We start from the raw sequence: 17392 nt of genomic DNA, 5'->3' as shown, positions 1-17392 counted from the left end.
CCCTGCCATAAAATTAATTTTCCTCCAATTAATGTATGGGAAGAGTTCAGGTAGTCACTTAGAAGACAAAGTTACTAGTATCATTTCAGTGTCTGCAAAAAAAAAAAAAAAAAAACAGTGAAAAAGATTCTTCAAAACTTCAATAAAAAAACTAAATTGACAAGGTTGATAAAATACAAGGTTAAATTACTATTAAGAAAGTTAGAAATTAAAAGTGAATTTCTAAGAAGTTCCTTATTTATCAGCAAATTTTGGGGAAAATTTTGCTTATAAATAAAATGAAGACAGAGTGATAGTACAGCAGTGATTGTGGGTGCTGATGACAGATAATCTGGGTTCAAATTCTAGTTTCTCTTACAGCTATGAATTCAGGCAGGTCACTCTACCTCTATGAACTCCTGTTTCCTCATTGTATAAAAGGGAGAATAGTAATTTCAGAGTTATTGGGTTAAGTGAAATAATTCATAATTTTCTTTCAATGACACATAAACTTGTCATGTAGCAAAATGCAGCGAAAACAGCTAAGAAGTACAGAATTATCTAGTTTAGCTGCACTGAAGGCATCATGACACCCTTATATAGAACAATGAATGTTGTCATTTGAGACTGATTTTAAAGCAAGGGTTATTTTTGTTTCTAAATACCATGTTATAATCTTTTTAAAAAGATATATTTTAAAATGTTTTTAAAATAAATCACCATTTTATACAATCTAGTCTTCACAGACAAAGTTGTTATATTAAAAATTGTTCACTTGGATAGATATAAAGTAGATATATTAAACTAGATATATTAAAGTAGATATATTAAAAATTGTTCACTTGGAAGATAATTAAAGATTATATGGCAATTATGGTGATGTGGAACAGCTTTAAGAAATTCTGTTTGTGAATATATATGTTCCATATAAAACTTTCCTTAACAATTATAGTGGCTGTTTATAATGATTCAAATATCTTTAGGATTAATTCTTTATAGATATGAATCCCACTTTCTACAAACCTGCTCATTTGACTCAGATCCAGACTATCTACTAAAAAAATATTACTGTGACATTTTACCCTGTCCTTGGAGGAACAGGGGGACAAGTTGAGCACTATTATTGTGTGGGCTAGATGTCCCAAGATTCCACACCAATAACAAGTTTTTCATTTCAGACTGAGGGTAAAAACTGATAGAAGCCATTCAATCTAAAATCCGTCAAGTTTGTTCACATTAATGTAAAAGTGACCTAAACAAGAGTATGTAAAATAAAGGTTATAACTAAAATTTAGTTGAGAAGGGTATGGAAGCTATTTGTTTTTTAATATGTATTTCCAAGGTAACAAAACCACCCAGTGGAAAAACAAATGTGATAGGATTTTCATATTCACATAAACTTTAATTTATACTCAGCTATCCAATGATAACACTTTTTTCTTACACTGGCTTGGTCTGAATTATTTTGGACCACTTACTCAAAACTAAACAATAATAAATTTTTTTGGATGCAAAAAAAATGTTAGAAATGTATTTATCTATTTGTGTATGGTCATCCTATATATTCTTCAATCTATAGAAATTGAAACATTATTAATTACTTGAAAAGCATCTACATAAAGAGGGTTCCACAGATAGATTGGTAAGTGTTTCTTAGATTAACAGAACAGTCTAAAAAGTATAGCAAAATTTCCAAAGACAAACTTATGTATGTATTATCACTCTAAAATTTAACTTAGACTGGAAAAAAAGTAATAGCATTGAATATAAAATTTTTAGCACATTTAACTTTCACGTGAATTTAATATTTCTTTCCATTTCTCTGTCAAGATTGGGTACTGGGTCATCCCTGGTGGCACAACCTGGGTTAAGCATAGCACTATGAAGCTATCACAGCCAGTGCAGCACGAGTCTGATCCCTGGCCAGGGGGGTGACCCACATGGTAGAGCAGATCTCTCCTGGCCCACTTGCTCTTCCCCTTAGCAGTGTATTTCGGTACATATGCCTGTTCTGCTCCTCACTCTGTCTCTGGTGAATCCTTTCACCTGCCACACCTCTGGCCTGTCCCCCAATTCTGTATGTATAAATAAATAAATATTTAACAACAACAACAAAAAACAAAAAACGACTGGGTACTAAGGAAAGTCCACTAGTTAAAAAAATTCAACTAATGCTAATATGAAGAGTTTTGTGCAATAAAATTAAATTTATTTTAATACCTAGTCTTGAGAGATACTCCTTTTTAAACCCACTCCCTTTATTGGACTTTTTAGGAATCATCAGATTTTGTATTCGGAAACACAGGAAATAGCACAGACAACAACTTTCCAATTTATAAAGTTAAATCAATTCCTGTAATATAAAGAAACCAATGCTGTACTTCTTTTGTTAAATATGTCAGTGCTAGACTAGGGGTGTAACTCCTTATAAAGCAAGCATGAATGTGGCATCAAACTTACTTTTCCAAAGAAGCCTTTGAAGAACTTCCTTTCCTGGAGGAACAGGGGGACAAGTCGAGCGCTATTATTGTATGGGCTAAATGTCCCAAGGTTCACACCAATAAGCACAAACAGAAGTTGGGTAAGGGACAAAGTGAGACAAGGGAAAGGAGTGAGAGTTTTAGAGTTATCCATACCAGGAGTGACGAGGAAAAAGGGAGGTGCATGAAAATGCAGGGAAACACACTGTGTGGTCTAAGAATCCATAGGAAGAGTGACAAGAAATCAGAACCTGTATCCATGCGGAGCAACTAATTAGTTTAGTACTTATTTACTTTTAAAACAGAGACTATCCAAATTTGGCAGCAGCAGAGAAAAATTTCAGGACACACTGGCTTGGTGAGATTTTATTTTAAATTTTATAATACCAAGTAGTAAATAGAAGACTGGTTTCATATCAATTTTCAATTTATAATTAGTGGTAAACTCTGTGGGAGTCATCAATTAAAAAAACAGTCCACATTCAAATGACTAATGATACAAAAACAAAACACAAAAATTAAATTATGAATATGCATCAAGGGTCCTTGGTCAATTTTTTTCTTAATGAGTTCAAGATGTCACTGAGAGAATCCTTGCTTGTTCATTAGGATTGATTTGTATGTATGTATGTGTGCGCTAACCAATTCCATAATGATCAAGAGGCTATAATAGATACATGCTATTCCTGACACAGAATCAATCACCCATAAAGAACTCAAGGCTAATGCTTTCACTGGAGTTGAGAAACCAAATATATCAAAGAACCAAACCACATCTGTAGATCACAACTGAAATAGGGTGTTTTGGTTTGTCTTGTTTTTCCTTTTTAAATGCTATTGTTTTAGAATGAAAAATTTACCCTGACATTAACTTAAGCAAACAATTCCAAAATTATGTAGATAGGAGAAGCATAATTATCTCTGGTCCCAGTACCAATTGTTAAGAATATACAAAAACCTTGGAAATGGGTTACTATTTATAATCTGAAGAAGTCACATAGAGAAAATTAGTGCTAACTCACCCAAGTAGCTTACCTTTACATTTCCTAGACTTGGGAGGACTGTACGTTAAGCCTTTACTTTCTATAATCAGTTTTTAATGTTGGACAAATATCTACAAAAAGACAACTGTACTGAACTTTAACCTTCTCTATTTTCAATGTTCTTAAACACTGAATAGTTGTAATATTTTCTCTCTGAAATTTGAAGATCACAAGAGAAGCAAATATTTTCACAAAATAATTTGAGTTTAAGCTGAAAATTAGTAATTTGGGGTAGTTATTGCAGTAAGAATAAGTTTATTTCTGCTGCCAAGTTTGGTGACCCTTTTTGTTAGACTGTAAGTACCACCAGCTTTTAAGGATGCAGCCAAAGTTAAAAGATCCACAACTCTGTAGGGATGTGAAAGTGAGGGAAAGAGATCTGTTAATATTAATTTAAGTCCCAGAAAAGCTCCAGTTAACATGGAGTTTGCCTTCTCTTATTAAAACAAAAAACAAAAAACCACACACAACAAACCAAACAAAAACCTCAGGTGTTAATGAAAAAGTTCACGTGCAAAATGCATAAAAAGATTATTAGATTAGAGGATAATAATGTTTTTCATAAAAAACAATTAAGTTATGATTCTTTTACCTGCTAAAACAAGAACAGATATTAAAACAAATATATCAAATAGTAAATAAAAAAACAATATATTAGATATTGCTAGTGTAATGAGACTAGTCTAAAACCAAGACAGAAAGAGGGAGAGACATTTATAGAGAGAACAGGAAGAAAAGACCTTTGTGTAAAGGAAGGACATGTTGAACCAGTGTCAAGCAAGATAATGAAAGGCCTGACAAAATTTTTACAAAGTGAAAAAATAAATAACATCTTCACCCTACAACACACTATGCCATAAAGGCACTGAAAATAGGCAGTAGTTCTGTTACGCTTATACAATCTCAGTACCAAACTGGTTAACATGTCAAAGGAGTTGAAAATAGTTGTAACTTTATGCGCAAAGGTAAACAGTTTAAACAAAATCACTTATATTTAAAACATCCTGTTTAATGATATCTTTCAACTTACTAAGTATGTAGATAACTTCCAAGTGAAGTTAAAGTAATCCTCAATTATAAAGGACTACTTTTGGGGGGGGGGGAAGGGAATTAACTATTCTTATAAATTATCCCGCTTCCTCAACTCTCCACAAATAAAAAAAGCAGTAGGACTTTGGGGTCAAAAATCATTCAAGTAATAGGTTCGATTAAGATGCTACTAATTGGAAAATTTGAGCTACAGAATTAAAGTTTAAAACTTTGGCATTAAAATTAGTTCCACAGATACACTATTTCTTTTTGAGCCTTCTATATACTTGTATGCAGTTGTCTCCAAGTATTTGAAAATCTGTTTTATGACCTATAGATAAACAATAAACCTCCAGCTTTTGGCACAGCATAAGCATCTGGTACAACACATTACAGAAGTTTGCTAGATAGATGTGGGTAGGGGGTGGGGAGGGTGTGAGGGATGCAGAGTGGGGATGCAATCAGAAATTTCTGTACAGTGAAAACATGAAGACAAGAATTTTTGTGGATTACTATAGCTGAGAATAACATTTTGAAGACTTTCAAGTTTCTGGAGACTTCTCATTATAGCATTCAAAAGGGCATCACTGAGTACATTAAATAGAAAATTCAGCCCAGTTATCCAAAAATTCAATGTTATATTTAGAAATACATGTTTGTCCATGTGAAATTACATATTTGTTCTAACTCTTTCAGATAGGATTTGTCTGGGAAATATTAAAGGACTTCTTGAATGAATAATTCAGAAGTGGTCAGTTTTCAAGTTCAAAAATTTGTCTGAAAGGTTAATCAACATATATAAATTTTCATTTTAGTCATAAAAGACAGACAAAAAATAATCTTTTAGAAAGACGCAAAAATTTTCCATAAAACTTAAAATAGTAAATATAAGGCTATATGGTAATTACTATACGATGCAATTATTGTATGAGAAATTATAAGATCACATATTAAGGACTGAATTGCTTTCATTTCAGAATACTTTCTAAATAGCTACCATGTGCCAGACACTGTTGAGGCAAAAGAATAATTTTTTAAATGAGAATTTGGCTCTTATTTTAGGTAAAATAAAAATTAACTTTTATTATCTAAAAAGTCATGTACCTCAAATAATCATGCTTACAGTTTATAATATTTTGATACAAAAAGGTAAAACAAAAAATTCACTCAACTAAAAAGTTAATTTAATGCCACAAGGCTAATAGTGGCTTTCTCTGGGATTACAAGAAATTCTGCTTTATATACTGTTTTGTGCATTTGTACTTCATACCAAAATACATCTATCTCTCTCTCTCTCTCTCTCTCTCTCTCTCTCTCTATATATATATATATATATATATATATATACATATATATATATAACCCTTGTAATAAAGAGATGTTTCTGAAAAAAAGTAGCTAAAATAAAAACCTAGATGGTTAGGATTAACTTCACTAAAAAATGGAAACCATTTCTTAGTGTCTTCTGGGCAAACTTTCCTTATTAAGACAGTAAAAATGAAGCCATACTCTGAATTAAAAGACTTCCTACAGTAACTTTCTAAGATTAAGTTGTAGAAGTTGTAAGACTTTAACAACTGCTTACATTTGTTTGCGATCTGCTTAGTCGTTCACTTATTTGTCCATTGTTTTCAGTCATTAGTATTTTAACATCATAAAAATATTCCCTAATGAACTGAGGCTACCAGAGAGGAGGGAAAAAGGAAGGGGGAAGAGCACAGAAAAGGAGGGTGCACAGTGGAGGTGGGTCCCTTGGTGGTTGGTGGGAGTGATGTGGTAACATACATGTGGCAAGTATGATCCTATACCTCTAAATCATAGACAGTGTTGTAAACCAATGTTATTTCAAAAAATTATTTAATAATGATTAATTGAGACAGCATAGATGGACTAGGAAGGGACTCAGTAATTTAAGAATTTAAAAAATAGTGAAAAGAATATAGAAGACCAAAATCGAGGTAAAAGGGGTTTGTGTATGTGTGTGTGTGTGTGTATAGATGTGTGTGTATGTCTATATATTTTTGTTTTTTCCCAGTTTCCTGTATACTAGACTCAGTTATTTTCCTTCTTTTCCTTCAATAGTAAGTCAGTTTTTCCAAAATAAAATCTACCTCTCTGAATTGGTTGTTTCTTCAATTTTATGTCTTTTATATTGAGGAATAATTCTAGGTAAGGTCATACAGTATGTACCAAGAAGCAGAAAAATTTTAATTCAGCAAATCGAGAAGGGGAGGAAAGCACTCATTAGTTAGCCAAACTTGTGGCAGCCTGCCATATCAGCAAACCCAAAGCAACAAATACTTAAAATGTTGTTGAGGCAAGGGCATGCAATAATGCTTCCAGTTTACAGGAAGGGGTGGGGAGGACACACACTGGAGAGAAGGAAGATTGTGAGAAGAGGGCTGTCAGAGTTTATGAAACAATTTTCAAAGCAATCCAAAATTTGATTATTAACACCTTCATATCAACCTTTATGAACTTGAAAGCCAATTTCTCCTTTTATTAACTATATAGGCATGTGCCTGGAAAGTGGCACAACAGACGAAGTAAGTATTACCTGCCCTGGGAAAAAAAAAACAAAAAACAAAAAAACAAAAAACCTCTGCCATTTCAAGTATGCTGAAGTTTGTGCAAAAGGCAAGGGAATTATATTGTTTATATTAGAGGGGTGGGGTGTACAGAAGGAAATTGAGGAGTAAGAGATAAGAAAATAATGAGAAGTCCCCCCAAAACATAAATATCACCAGCCATCAACACTTATATTTCTACTTCTTTTTCCTAGAAGGCTGTTTCTTATAGTAGATTTAAAATCAGTACTTTATAATTCAGTTATCATAGGTTAAGATACAAGCTATAATGGTTTCATTATAGTAGTTTTACCTACCACTTGTTTTACATGGTTTCTGAACAATATATCTTTTAGGTAATATCTGAGTTATATTGAAGAGGTTGATCTTAATAATTTGTCTCTTTGGATGATTAACACAAGTTCTTTATTAATGAGCAACAACTTTTTTCTTAGTATAGATACTATTCTTTATGGGTAGTGGGTTGCTAAAATTTAGTGAGCATAAAAATCTTTCCAAAGAAAATATTTACAGACTATAGATCAATACTGATAACCATCGAATACATACAGCTTTTAGTCTTTTCACAGCATCTTCACAGATATGCATTCCTCTTGATTCATCAACTTCTACATGGCCAAGGTACTGTAGAAAGAAGAAAAGTTATGTCTATTGTTGCTTACTTCTATATGGTAGATAGGAGAAGGTAGAAAATTCAGCCCATACTGAAATTCACTTTGTGGAAGAGTTAAGATGTCACTTTATTTACCCTCAATGTCCTTATATGAATTACGATTCAGAATAATTATCTCAAAGAGTTGACACAAAAGAGTAAGTGAAAAAGTACATGTAGGCACTAAATGTCACCAAATATGTTGAATCTGAAGCATAACAACAGGCTATGGTTGACAGTTACTCTAAACAGAAATAATCCAAAACCAAAATATGTATCTATATGTACACATATGTATGTATATATATGTAAATCATAAAAAATACACAAATAAAAATAATCATTATTCAAAGACTGAAGAGATTACATACTCCTTTTATGGGAAACATGAGAAAGAGGCAGAGAACTAAAATAAATTTTAAGAAAGAACTGCAACTGAGCTTTAAAAACTGTGTAATTTGAAGAAGTAAAAAGTGAAAGGCAGAAATTGAAAGGTTGCAAAACTATTTTAGGCAGAGAGAGGTTACAGAAATTAAGGTGTGGAATGGAATAACTAGCAACAAGTGATCCTGTTTGACTGGAATATGAGGTATATGCTGCTGGGGAATTTGAACGGGAAAATGCACTTGTACTTTGTCCTAGACAAAACAGCTAATAAAGATTTTTTGCAATAATGTGTCATGATCCCGATTGTACCATAGTATGGGCACAGTCTTGGGTGAGAAGAGTAGAAGGAATTTGGCAATATCACAAGTATTCTCTTTTACAAGGAAATTCAGGGTTTGATCCTGGCTAAAATGGAGTAGACAGTCTATGCTATCCCTCCAACTAAATGAAACCATAAAACTTGGACAGAATACATGGAGCTACTATTTAAGGAAACTGAAAAGTAAATATTCCAAGATGAATTAGAGAAGAATAATAGAATTCACAGTATTTCTGAAGTTGCAGAACTCCCCTTCTCTCCTCTTTGCCACTCCATCCTGAACTTAACCTAGCTGATAATCCAGAAGCACTATGGCACAGAGAGAGCTCTGGAAAAAGGACTCTAGAAACAGGAGAGGGATCTCCTAATGGTCAGAGTATAGAAACACCCCTGCCTTTTATTTAATTGTATTTCTTAAAGATTTATCTTTATTTATTTATGCATACAAGAACTGGGGTGTAGGCCAGAGGTGCAGGGGGTAGGGACAGAGGAAGCCCCTTATTTATTTTTCTATAATCAGTCTTGACAGCTTTTTGCATTGGGTCTTTAAGAACTTTATATCTTTCATGGTTCTTTTCATAGGCTATTCAATTTCTTTTACAACTTTAAATTTAGTAACTCATATTTTCCTAGAATAGTCTTAATCAATCTAAACTTTAAAATGTCTGCATAAACTATACAGCAGTATTTACATAACCTGAGTCAGTGACTGGTCTCTTTACTTTGCTATCTCTAATATTATATATCTGTGTTGTCTGTCTTTGCTGTTGTTAAGGCTCATTTCTAATAGTATCCCCAAGTTACTAAATCTCTTTGTTCCATTTTATATTAATAATAAAGAAAGGGATTTAATGATCTCAGTTACCCTTAGTCACTGAGAAATGAATAAAGATTTCAAAGGGACTTTATTTAATAACCTCAATCAATGTGACAGGTTACATATGAGTATTTATGCAAAAAAAAAAAAAAAGAGCAGTGAAGATGGAATTGAGGGAACGAAGAGAGGGAAAAAATATTTATGGACTCTCAGTTGATAGTCTATTTTAAAAATGTAGAGATAGAAATCAGCATGTTTTATTAGACTATCAGAAGAACATGCCCATTGAAATAAACATTATTAATGAGGTCCTTTTCTTCTCTGAGACACTATCTCACTGAAGAATTGCAGCAGATTTATGCTTTAATGGCTAAAATATTTGACACTGGGACTTCTTTTGTCTGCCTGCCTTTTCCAAACTCCATCTGAGTAAGGGACTTTTATTCACAAAAATGTACTTTAGAAAAACTAGTGTGTGGAATTTCATTTTTGGATGAATTAAGTCATTTTTCCTGTTCTTGAAAAAATTATTTAAAAAGTAGGCCCCCTCCCCCCTCCTTTGGCAATGCTACCCTTGAGAAGAAATGGAGAGCTCTGTTGTGAGACTGTGGAGTCAGCAGTTCCCAGCACTAACACAAAGTGACATAATAACCATTAATTTATAAGAAGCGCATACTGTTAGAGACACAGCCTCTAGTATACTGCAAATACAAGATGCAGATGTACAGAACATGATATCAAAACATTTTTGAAGTCTTTTACCAAAGGATAAATTAACTACAAATTTGGAGTATATAACTATATTTGAACAAATTATATGACCAAGCATATACATTAAATCTAATTATATGACCAAGCATAAACTGAAAATAAAGAGATCCAAAAATCTCACCTTTCAAATGTGAGCCTGGGTGTCAAAAGGTAAAGTGACTTAACCAAGGTCTTGTGATTGTTTCTAGCACTAGAAGGAGTGATAATTATGTGATACAACAGAGGTGTTGGCTTTCACTACCATGGCAATCGTAATTTGCTGTATACCTTAAATGTACACAGTTTCAAGTCCAATATATATCTCAATTTTTAAAAAGTTATTTAGAATTATTTTAGTCTTAAATCCATTATATGTGTGTATGTGTGTGTGTATACACACACAGAGTGTTTTTGGAATATAAGCATTTAATTACTCTGAATCAAGAAAAAGTTATAATATAAAAATTTTACCAAGAATTGTTTCCCATTTACAATTTAACAGTCTTATCAGTCTCTATTTGTAAGGTGAGTCTATGCAAAAGTCCACACACATTAGTATAATCTTATTTTAAAAATAGCTTTGTTCCTCCTTATATATTTAATTATTTAAGAATTTATCCTTTTAAAATTCAAGATCATATAAAAATTTTACTTAACCACGGTTTTAGTAAAAATGCAGGGGGTAGGTCTGATGGTATCAGGACTAAGCTACTTGATCTGATGCCTGATACTTAACCTGATCTCACTTCTACTTGTATCATCTGCTCCAAATGCACTAGTCTCCTACTGTGTCTTCAACACGCCAGGTATTCTACTTCCACAGAGCCTTTGTACTTGGTTCTGTGTACTGTGTATAATCTGCTTCCTCAAATACCTGAATGATTGCTTTCTTTCTTTGGGTTTTGCTAATAATTACCTCCTCTGTCCCACTCAAGCTTCACACTTAGATTCCTTTTGACTTGCCAGGTACTTCATTCAGGGAATATGTGTGTTAATACCCACTAGATTCTGTTTTATATGCCATAAGCCTACTGTTTAGAATAAATTATATGACCTTTGTCCATAATTTGTCCAGCACTCAGCAGATGTTCACTGCTGACTAATTCTTTTAAATATATCAATGATCTACTATACACAAAGAGAATTAGCACATTACTTAGCTTACCTTTACAGTAAACAATATTTTGAAAACCATTACAGTAAATTCAAGTCAAGAAAAGGAGACAATATACAATTGTAGGACAGAAAGCAAATATTACTGATCTGCACGATGTTAAAAAGAACAGTTAATAAACGTTTGAAGGTAAGAGAATAAGGAGTTTTAGCTTACATGGTAAAGAATCAAGATATACTATCTAAAATTAATAGAACAAAAAAAATTGTAAACATAAGAAACCAACAGAAAAATTAAAAATAATTCACAAAAAGTCTGGATGGAGAGAGAATGAGAAGATGGAAGGGTAGGAAATGTGGCTTAAGTCATCCCTTCTTTATTGTGGGGAATCCATGATAAAAATAGATTTATTAAGAACAGAGTATAAAAGTCGTATTATCTAAAGAAGACAAAACATTCGGGGCTCAATGGGTTAAAGCACAGCACTATGAAATTACTGCAGCTTCTGCAGCAAGATTTCGATCCCCAGCCAGGGAGGTAACCCACGTGGTGTGGCAGACCTCTCCTGACCTACCCGGTGCTCCCCTCAACAGTATATTTCAGTATATCTGCCTGTTCTGCTCCCACTCTATCTCTGCACCTCGGCCTGTACCCCAGTTCTGTATGCATAAATAAATCTTTAAAAAAAAAAAAGGAAGAAAAAACCTTCATTATCAACGGTAGAAGCAGAAAACAAAAATAATTAAAAGAATTACAGGTGAGTGAAATTAGGGGTAAGAAGGCATTGTTTTTAACCATAGGTATACAATACTTTGATGAAAACTGAAAAAGATTAAAGTCGGCTCTCCCTGGCAGCGCAGTGGGTTAAGACACAGCACTGCAAGCTGGCCGCAGCCGCCTCAGTGTGAGTTTGATCCCTGGTAGTGGAAGTGACCCACATTGCCCGGCAGACGTCTCCTGACCCACCCACTGCTCCCCACAGCAGTGTACTTCCTCAGTCTGACTGTTTTGCTCTCTACTCTGTCTCTGGTGAATCCTTTCACTGCCCCTGAACTTCTGGCCTGCACCCCAGTTTTGTATGTATAAATAAATAAATCTTAAAAAAAGAAAAAGATCAACTATCTTACTATTTTGATCCAAAAGCATGTTTTTCTAAATTTTTGATGTTTCAGACAGAAAATTATGCCAGAAAAGTATTATTGCCAGCATGCTAGCAAACTTAACTGTGAATACAACATATCTGTTCATCCAAATGTTACTTCATTTGATTTACATCTTAGGATACCTGGTTAAATATTAACTTAAATTTGGATGACTACTTGTTTACAAAGTGTGTCTTCCAAAAAGTCAGTGTAAGGCAGTTTTGAAATGGATTATTAACGACATAGGAAATTGTCACATTCAGTCAACAAAATTAAATGCAGTAGGCAACATTCCATTTCTTGGAATAAGTAGAATTTTTAAAGCTAGGAGAGACAGGTGTGACCAAACGTTAAGTCCTCAGACACCGAACATCTACCAAAATCTCCTAGCTCTTGTTCTAGAGACAACTGAACTTCCAGTGTTAAAAATTCAATTAAGGAAAAAAACCTAAGAAATAAGAGGAGCAGATAAAAACGCAAGTATTTGACTGGTGTCCAACCAATAAATATAGAGCAGCAGCAGCAAACATTTATTATGCACCTACCACATGCCAAGCAGCACTGTTTTTCATGATACACCTATGTTAGCTAAGTAAGGTGCTATGACCCATGTTACAAATAAAGAAACTAAGGCACAGAGAGGGTAAGTAAGTTATTAAAGTCACATAGTTAGTAACAACTTGCAAATCCCAACTCAAACTCCAGCAGTTTGACTTAAATGTATATGCTGTTAGGGAGCTCTCTATGACTCTTTACTACTTTATTAAAGAAACACTAAAAGGTAGGAAGTAAATTAAGTGACATAATCGTATTTGCTATTTAGGAAGATCACTACAGCACTAAGGTGACAATTTGGAAAGGGAGCAAAATCAGAAGCAAAAAAAAAGTCAAGAATTCTCATAAGGGTATTAAAATAGGGCCTCCCTGATGGGGCGAGGGGTTAAGATGCAGCACTGTGAAGCTATCTGCAGCCACTGCAGCACATCATGAGTGACCCCCGGCTAGGGAGCTGACCCACATGGCGTGGCAGACCTCTCCTATTCCGCCTGCTGCTCCCCTCAGTAGTGGATTTCAGTCAATCAGCCTGTTTTGTTCCCGTCCTATCTCTGGTGAATCCTTTCACCCCCACACCTCTAGCCTGCACCCCAGCTCAAGTATGCCTGAATAAATAAATCTTTTTTTTTTTAAGGTATTTAAAAAAGCAAAAGTTGATGATCTGCTTAAAGCTGTGGCAGTAGGAAAAACAACAACAGAGCGGATCCATACATAAGGAGAATAGAACAGGATACAGTGACTGGTTGAAACTGCAGTTGCCTATGTGACAGACATTCTTGCAACTGGCTTTCTTGCTGGAAGAGCCTAACTCCATGGTATTTTTACTATATTGACAATGGTGGTAGCTTCAGGTATATACATATAGACTTTCTATCCCTCCTTATTTTCACAAAACCTTGTCAAACAAGCTTCTTGAATCAGTGATCTATCTTCTTTACTTTATACCAATTTACTCCTCAATCTCGAGTCTATCCTCACAAAGTGCACTGTGAGTGTTATCAAATTCACCAAGACTTTCAAGCTTTTAATCTGTATTTTCCTTTGTCTTCTGAGACCATACTCCCCAGGTTTCCCTTCTATCACTCTGCTACTTGTCCCTAATCTCCTCTGAAGATTCCTACTGCACTGCTTGTCCCTTCTAGGTTTGTCCTTGGCTCTTTTCTCATCTCACTCATGACTTCAATGATAATTTACATATAGTTAGTCAATTCAAAACCCATGGTGCTTCTGTGGAGAGTGAGGATGTACAAAAAACTCATCTTCTCTACCCCCAGTCACATAACTTCTCCGTGAGTATGCCAACTGTCTTTCTAGTTGCCTACAGGGAAAACTTTCTATACCAGCTCATCATTCATTTAGCATTTAGCAGTCTCACAGGCAAGGCCAGATACAACAACTATTTGTCCAGTTATAACTGACCCAAGAAATACACCTATTCTAGACTATGAAAAATAATTTCAGATTTTGATCCTCCTATCCTGCTCTTGGTGTCTTGGTTTTCAGTGTGTGGGATAGGGTGGGGTGAGGGTGGAGAAGAAAGGCGGGTAAGGAAGGCACCCCAGAGCAGATGAATTTCTTGTAGAAAGGACTTCAAAAGACCATACAACAAACAAACAAAATAAAATCCTAAAAAAGCCACCCTATCTGCATAAGACATGTTTTATATCTTGTGTGTTCATTTCTAAAACACATCCCATCCAGCTGTTTTTTTCTTTTCTTTTTTTTTTTTTTTTAAAGAAAGAAACTTATTTATGCATACAAGAACTCTGGGTAAGGCCAGAGATGTGGGAGGTCATTCAGCTGTTTTCTTAATAAATGAGAATTATTCTGAAAGATATCGATCTTTACTTATCTTTCACACAATACTTAAGATCTATTTCACAGCTCATTAGAAGTACTTCAATCAACTTTACTTCAACTGTCTCATCAATGTATACCAGCCTCTCAGAATCTGTGAATGAGGCTCCAAAAAATGTTTATTTAATATAAATGATGTGTGTTCCTAAGAATGCCATGTAGTTCCAAAGGCTACATACACCAAAAAGTTAAAAGATCCTCAATCCTTCATTCCCATTCTGAACTTGTTATTTATTTCTTCTCACAGATATCTCTAACATATATAATATATAACGTATCTATACAAACATGTTTTTTTCTTTTTACTGTAAACAGAAACATACTATAACAGGAAACTAGGAAAAGGGGAAGTTCCAGGTTCCCTACCCCACCCAGAAGTAGGGTGGAGCTGAAGAGAGAGAAGAAGGAAGCAGGATGGAGACCTGAGGAAGCCACATGAAGCAGCAAGCATGTGAGGAAGAAACCAGGCTTGCTTCCAGGCCCTGGACTAGTTAAGGCAGATGTGGATGAGATATCTGTAGGGAGGTGATTATGGCAGTGTTTATATTGATTTTGATTTTGCTCTTTTCCTCCCAGACTTGTCTGGCCATTTCTGACCCTTTTCCATGGGTCCCGGCCAGAAGGTGCTTTAGTCTTGTGGCAGGCTTTCAGGCCTTGCTTTGGGCCAATCCCTTTTGGGTTGACTTTTGCCCACGAGGGGATGGGTAACTTCAGGTGTCCGATTTAGACATTATATTCTTTGTCTTCTATATTGTATACTCATTGTATTAAAGTCCCTTTTCATTAAAGTTTTATATGTTTTGTCTTAATGCGGTGGATGGCAGAACCCATTTAGAGCAGGCAGATTTGGGGCTTCAGGGGCACCCCTCTCTCCCTGTCCTGTAACCATACTACATACACTACTTTGACCTTGCCTTTGTCACTTAGTAATAAAGTCATCTTTCTGTAGGAGCACATGCAAAGAATACGCTTTCAGTGTTTGCCATATATCCATCATTATCACCTCTGTGTTTGGGACAAGAAGCCAGGTGACATCCTTAATACGACACTTTCCCAACCCCAGATTCTACCTGTCTCCGATGTCTGTTGCTTTTCTCTCTTAATTATCTCTATCTACTTCATTTCTTTCCATCTTCACAGCCAGCACCCTAGTTCAGTGTTCAACTGTCTTCTTCTCTGGATTACTGTAATAATCTTTTACCAGACTCTTTCATCCACAATGGTGTGCAAACCACACTGCATCCAGAGTACCAGTTTGAGGAGATGAATGGTGGTGGGGATAGTACAACTATGACTTAAGACTTAATTAAGATGGCAAATTTTGTGTAATGTATATCTTATTACATAAGATTAAAAAATGGGAAAAAACCTGCATATCATTCAAAGACTTCCTATTACTCTTAAAAGTGCATAACCTCTAACATGGCTCACAAAGCCCTGCCCCATTCCTTTCTAGGCTTATCTCATACAACTACACTACAGCCCTCCTTTCGCTCCTCAGTGCTGCTCTTTCCTCTCATCACCAAGGCCTATCTACATACACATTCCATACCTCTGAAATGTCTATACTTTTCATTTAATTCATTCTTATCCAGCCTCTACATATCGGATCAAATTTCCTCAGGGAAGGCTTCCCTGAACCTCTACTATAGGTCAAGTTTTTTGTTACTGGTACATGCTCTTATAGAACCACAGTTCCCCTTTTTAAAAAGTGATCAGTTGCACTCATATATTATTACGCCTGTTTCCCTTACAAGGAGAGTATGAACTATGGCAAGAGCAAGAACTATGACTTGTTTGCTTACACTTAGTACACATCTGACACATAGTAGGTGTTCAAAAATTTTTTACTCAATACATGAGGATAGACTTACCTTATTATTTTTTTTTTAAAGATTTATTTATTTGTGCATACAGAACTGGGACACAGGCCAGAGGTGCAGGAGTGGTGAGAGGATTCACCAGAGACAGAGCGGGGAGCAGAACAGGCAGATCAATGAAGTACACTGCTGAGGGGAGCAGCGGGCGGGTCAGGAGAGCTCTGCCACACCATGTGGGTCACCTCCGGGGCAGGCGGGGATCGAACTCATGCGGAAGCGGCTTTAGCTTCTCAGTGCTGTGCTTTAACCCGCTGCACCACCAGGGAGGGCCACCTTATTATTATTTTTAAAGATTTACTTTTATTCATATATACTAGAGATATGAATAAATGCTGTGTGCTAGAGGTGAGAGGATTCACCAGAGACAGTGGGGAACAAAACAGGTGGACTGACTGAAATACACCCTGAAGGGAGCAGCCAGTGGCAGGGCTGCCACGCCATGTGGGTTACCTCTCTGGCCAGGGATCAAACTCTTGCTGCAGTGGCTGAGGATAGCTTCATAGTGCTGCAATTTAACCCCTTGTGCCACCAGGGAGGGGGCCTTATTATTATTTTTAAAATTTTAACCTTTTCCCCACCTTGTTCTTTTTAAATAGTGGCAAAAATTCCACTTAATTGATGTGATAATTTCTTTTCTTAATCCTAAAATGGACATTTCCCCCCAGATTTTTGAAGTTATAAACAATGCTAGTATGACCAGTTATGTTAGTACATCTATAAATGTACTTAAATGCAAATTTTTTATAAGTTTATTTTTATATCATTTTGTACATTTTTTTTTTCCATCTCAGTTGTAATCC

At 35.1% G+C, this 17392-nt stretch overlaps 1 protein-coding gene across 7 annotated transcripts in view; it reads right to left on the bottom strand.

The window, feature by feature from the left end:
- Positions 1–17392, bottom strand: part of NUMB (numb homolog (Drosophila)) — a 134641-nt gene that overhangs the window by 28181 nt on the left and 89068 nt on the right. For 4 of the 7 annotated variants that reach the window (XM_012724587.1, XM_012724584.1, XM_004681714.2 and 1 more), the window contains 2 exons: positions 7669–7743; positions 2440–2472 (listed from right to left, as the gene is read on the bottom strand). In XM_012724587.1, the coding sequence (XP_012580041.1) occupies positions 2440–2472; positions 7669–7743 (108 nt within the window). The remainder of the gene's footprint in view (positions 1–2439; positions 2473–7668; positions 7744–17392) is intronic. The other 3 variants (XM_012724586.1, XM_012724585.1, XM_004681715.2) reach the window with 1 other exon arrangement.

Source organism: Condylura cristata, unplaced genomic scaffold, assembly GCF_000260355.1.
Source record: "Condylura cristata isolate star-nosed mole 26May11 unplaced genomic scaffold, ConCri1.0 scaffold00013, whole genome shotgun sequence".
Classification (NCBI taxonomy): domain Eukaryota; kingdom Metazoa; phylum Chordata; class Mammalia; order Eulipotyphla; family Talpidae; genus Condylura; species Condylura cristata.
This window is presented reverse-complemented; position numbering and strand designations above follow the sequence as displayed.